The sequence below is a fragment of the Carlito syrichta genome, unplaced genomic scaffold, assembly GCF_000164805.1.
Source record: "Carlito syrichta isolate Samal-C Ts95f unplaced genomic scaffold, Tarsius_syrichta-2.0.1 Scaffold302579, whole genome shotgun sequence".
In the NCBI taxonomy this organism is placed as follows: Eukaryota; Metazoa; Chordata; class Mammalia; order Primates; family Tarsiidae; genus Carlito; species Carlito syrichta.
This window is the reverse complement of record NW_007246675.1, coordinates 442,457-447,390: the sequence shown is the minus strand read 5'-3', so window position 1 is coordinate 447,390 and position 4,934 is coordinate 442,457. Positions and strand designations below refer to the sequence as shown.

The 4,934-nt window shown below is 39.4% G+C and overlaps 1 protein-coding gene across 1 annotated transcript; it reads right to left on the bottom strand.

Annotated features, from left to right (window-relative positions):
* Nucleotides 1–2,985: 2,985 nt before the first annotated feature.
* Nucleotides 2,986–4,004, bottom strand: LEAP2 (liver enriched antimicrobial peptide 2). Its single transcript, XM_008056942.1, has 3 exons — nucleotides 3,926–4,004; nucleotides 3,585–3,724; nucleotides 2,986–3,269 (listed from the first exon to the last, which is right to left on the bottom strand). The coding sequence occupies exons 1-3, from the start codon at nucleotides 3,980–3,982 to the stop codon at nucleotides 3,233–3,235; spliced, it is 234 nt and encodes a 77-aa protein (XP_008055133.1). The 5' UTR covers nucleotides 3,983–4,004; the 3' UTR covers nucleotides 2,986–3,232.
* Between the last annotated feature and the right edge of the window lie 930 nt (nucleotides 4,005–4,934).

The window sequence follows — 4,934 nt, the reverse complement described above, 5'->3', positions numbered from 1 at the left end:
GTACACATACACACTTTATATATATGTATGTATGTATGTATGAAAACATGAGATTAGTTTGTCAAAATGTGTGTGTTTAGTATTTTAGCTTAGTGCAACTGTTTCCACATTATTTATTAAATTGATCTAAGACACTTTCTTGCTGACACCTTGAATATTAATGTTCAAGGGTGCAATGTGTATTCCTTTAGATTGTTAAAACTTAATTACTATGATTTGTAGTAAATTAACTTTTAAAATATATTTGAGCCCTTCTGTAGTATAATAGGGCTATTACAGGGTGGGACGGATTTTAATTATCCATTTGCTAATTGAACAAAATGGCCTCATTATGTATTTTGATTTATAGGAGTTTGTGTCTGGGTCCCAGGAACACCTACTGGGGTGGCTATTTTAGGCAGATTGTGATGATTTTTTTTGATCAAACCTAAGTAAGTTGGGGAGCCAGAGCATTTCAAATCCATATAGACTCCTATAACTCATTCCTTAATACGTGGAACACAGATTTCATTTCAACTGTATCAATGTGTTGGAGAGGTAGCCTTTTTTCCAATAATAATATTGCACATCTAAGGTTGCTATTTAGCAAAATCAATAGAAGAGATAATTATTGAATGACTAGGAATATGTAGTGACAAGAGACCAAATTGTTCATGTTTTGTGAGCATATTCTTCACATACTCACTAATAGAGAAATTCATTTTAGACCTCTGGACCCTAAAGCCAAGCTGGCAAGTGACAAGAAGACAGTTATTAATAGTTGGTAAAGCAGATGCTGGTCTTACTAAGCACCTATTCACAGGAACTTGATAGTTAGTTAAAAAGAACTTGCGGTCTCCAGAGAAGAGAATGGAAAAAGTAGCCAAATCTCTTATTTTCATGGAATTTGCTCACAGAATAAGGTATTTGAGTTAAGTCTAGCCCAAGTCTTAGAAATCTTTCAGCATCCTAAAATAGCAGCCTAAGTAGTCATCATGTAAAGAAGTTGACTTTCAGGAATGTCAGCATTGACCTCTCCTTGCTACCATTACTCAGCTAAGTATAACTTGCCATTCTCAAAACAAAAACAAAAAAAAGCTCTCTGAACGTGGAAAAGCTCCCACCCAGAAATTCTAGTAGTATTCAGTTTTGACCTCTTACTGCTTCCATGTGGGGTTTCTTTCAGCTTTTAACCATTAGAATTCTCTACCTGCTATGTTATTCTCTGGAAAATTCCTATTTGAAAATGCTGCCTTTCAAATGAACTCCATGATTATCCATACTGTTAAGTTTGTTGTCGCTGTTTAAGAAGTGTCCCCATTTTACAACTTTATGCACACACCTGGCAAATCATTGACATGAGCATTCAACAGTACTGGGATGGGGTGGGGAGCTCACCAACAGAGCTGGCCCATTGGACAGTGCCTGAAAAGCACCACCTTTGAGGTCCAGATGTGGGGTTGGTAAGCACAGTTACAAAAATTTCTATCTAGCCTCCGTTTTGAATGGTTTTAAGAAATTTTGTATATGGAGGATGGAAATGCTTATATATTTATTGAAAATCCTTTTATCTTATTTGAAATTAAAATTATTTGGTAAATAATCGTTTGATATTTGGGGAGGGTTTTGGAGGGGAAGTAACACCGCTGATTATTAAAAGCCTGTTGATTCTGCAGAAAGGTACTGTTAGTGACTGATAGGATGCCTTTGTTTTGTACATGATCCAAACCTTTGTTTTACATTTCTTTATCCAAAATATTTAGGCATCTGACATTTTCAACCAAAATTTCAATTAACATACTGTGATTTTTATTTGTTGCAATACATTAAAATTTCAGAGGTACTTTGGGGCTCAAAAGCTAGGATTTCTAAGTCAGTATGTGCATTTCACATAATAAAGCTGTTAATGGTGAGCAAAAGTATTATATACTAACTAGATTTTTCCACATCTGTATAGTATATTATATGTATTTTGTGGTATTGAGATTATAGAAAGTTTAGAGTGTCAAACATGCGTTTAATGTGTATTTTTAAACAAATTTATGGCAATTAAAATATTTGGAGACAAGGGTATCACATTTCAATTTGTAAAGATCTTTTTAACTCTACTGTGTCATTAAGATGCTTTGTATAATGCCAAACCATAGCTGGAGAAACTAAGTTTAATAAATATCAAATAGATTTTCTGTATTAAAGTTTATAAACACTGTGCTCTTTACACTTCTTCAACTCTACTTTGCCCTTTCATGCAATTCCTGTTTTGTGTCTTAGGGTCCATTACTACCCTTCTTTAAAGTCTGGTCCCACCAGCTCAGGTCTCATTTTCTGATCACAGAAATTCTGAAATTGCTGGCCATGGGTCCTTGTGCATATGACAAAGTTCGCCCTGCCCCAGCAGAAATCTCAAATTCTTTTTGGTGCTCTTGGTGGCTTGGGCTTTTATTGTTTTAATAAACTAAATTTTCTTCCAGTTTTGCCTTATGTTCAGACAGTCAACCTTGGCCATCTTTGATACCTTGCTGAATTTTTGTTGTTATTTTTAAGAGACAAGGTCTCATTCAGTCATAGGCTAGAATGCAGTGGTGCTGTCAAATCTCGCTGCAGCCTCAAACTCTTGGGCTCAAGTGGTCCTCCCACTTCAGCCTCCCAGGTTGCCGGTAAGCACCACCATGCCCAGCCACCTTTTTAAAAAATATTTTTGTAGAGATGGGTTCTTCCTGTGTTACCCAGGCTGGTTACAAACAAGAATTTTTTCCATGGAGTGAAGGGCTAGGATCCAAGCCACGACTTAGGAGCTTGCCAAGGCTGATTTCATAGTTACTGCTAAACTTTTGCCTTTAACCTGCCATTGTGTTCTTTTTAAGACTCTGGAAAAAATGCTGACTCTCACCACACTTTTCATATTGAGAAGTTAACACATCATTATTAGGCAGTGCTGTTTTTCCTATAGTATACAAAGTGAATCCTTCCCCTCAGAAGCTTGAATTTCAGACTGCTAAAATTTTCATTTGAGATATTTAATAGTATACATAGAAAAATAAACTCTAAATTGACAAGTTTGGTTATGCTTATCCACATATCAACATTTTAAGAGGAAATGGAGACCAATTTAAAGCATACATCTATCTTTAAATATTAAAAATACAAGGTTGCTTCACTTGTGTGTCTCCAGCCAAAATATAGTTAATCAATATTCCATAGAACGGAGCATTGTTGGAGGTGACTGCTGTGCTCTCTTCCCCTGGTATGTACATCACTCCTGGACCACACTTAGGGAACAGCGTCTTTTTCTAGGGGAAGAGAAAAGATGGTTTTTATGACTGAGTCTAAGAGTGAGCAGGGCCTTCTCTGCTACATGTCCTTCCTCTCTGGCTGATTTCTCCAGTCTCGGGGAAGACTGAAGAAAGTCACCCTTCTTTCACAGTACCCATGTGGAGCTGTTCTTGGCTCTTGACTCCTGAGATATTCTCCATGGAGCTCCCAATCTCAGCCCAGGCACCCATTCGTCCCGGCTTTATTCTTAGGGCTGTGTGTCTCCTGATTACTCCTCTGCCCAGCTTCCCAGGGCTCTCTAGCCCAACCCTGCTTCTGGGTTTGTGATGTACCTGCATAGCCTTGTGATACACTCAGAATCATCCTGGCAGGAGGCTCCAATGGGCCTGAGGGAAACCCCTCTCCAAAATGGGGTCATTCTCCGTGGCCGCCTCTTTGGTGAACTCATTTCTGGTATTGGGGAGCCATCTACCTGCAGGGCAGAGACAAATTCATCTCAGATACAGAATAGCCAACAGTCTGCTACACGCCTTGGAAGAATGATCATTCCCAGGATGCTGTAGACTCAGAGCAGGAACCATTCCTCAGGACTGAGTCGAGCTATCAAATTCCACATGCAATTCCACCACCCACTGTCATCTTCACACTCCATACACATACAGATCCTTCTTACCTGATCCAGCAGCAACAGGAAAATCGTGAGCGTTGCCCAGAGTTTGAGGTGCCACATTTTGACAGGAGAGGATGTTGGAGCCTGAAAGCTAGGGACAGTTCACACTTCCTTTTATAAACTGACATTGCCTCTTTCATGGTTGCCGGTCAGATGGGGGCAAAGTTCATATTTGTAATCACGATCGATTTAGTAAGTTAATGTCTACCAGAGGAATGTGCTTAAGGGCTGCCTTTTAGGCACGTTGTATTTACTGATCCCTCATCTGGACTTTGAGTGATTGTGTTGCTGGGATGGACCCTTTCACCCATTTTACCAAAAGTGAGCACTGCCCCTCTTTCCCTTTGAAAGCCACGTGAAACCACTGAGGGAGGCCAGGCAACTAGCCACATTTCTATTCCAAAATAGCTCAGTGAGCTCACTAATAAAAATAGAATCCTAAGAGTGAAGTCTTCAGAAATAATGTTGATCCTTTTCAGTCTTGTGTCAGAAAGAAGCACTGATCTGTTGCGTACAGGCAAGTGAATAAGGCCCTTACACTCCTTTCTGTGGGAGGACGCTTCAGCAAATACGGTCTATAGTTCCCAGATTCTCGTTTGCACAGATAGACTGTTACCCTAATAATTACCTGCACCCGTTCATCTTCCGAATAGAATGAAGACTGAGTTGTAGAAAATGCGAAGTCTGGTCTACTTGCCCTCTCAGGGGAGGGCAGTCAGGATTGATGTGGGATTTATTTAAATCCAAGTGAATTGAATGATTATGGGTTCCTTTTTGTTTTTAAAAACATGCGAGTGAAGAGGTAGCAAAATCTCCTAAATCAGTGGGATAGCGTATGTAGAGACAATATTATAAACCTTGAATTATAGGCTTTCCAGCGGTCGACTGAGGCCTTACCAGAGCCTTGTCTTCAGCAGTCTCAGGGCGGCAGGCATAGAGATAAGATGCATTCAAAACCCCAAATACTTCTGCAGATTCGAGACCAGAGCGAGACATGTATCTAAACCATGAG

What these genes read in the sequence shown, in the direction of transcription:
- LEAP2 (XM_008056942.1), bottom strand. Translation starts at nt 3,982, where the DNA reads ATGTGGCACCTCAAACTCTGGGCAACGCTCACGATTTTCCTGTTGCTG. An exon ending in TCCTGTTGCTGCTGGATCAG is followed by an intron (nt 3,725 to 3,925) that starts GTAAGAAGGATC and finishes TCTGCCCTGCAG; the next exon opens with GTAGATGGCTCCCCAATACC. An exon ending in TGTATCACAAGGCTATGCAG is followed by an intron (nt 3,270 to 3,584) that starts GTACATCACAAA and finishes CTCTTCCCCTAG; the next exon opens with AAAAAGACGCTGTTCCCTAA.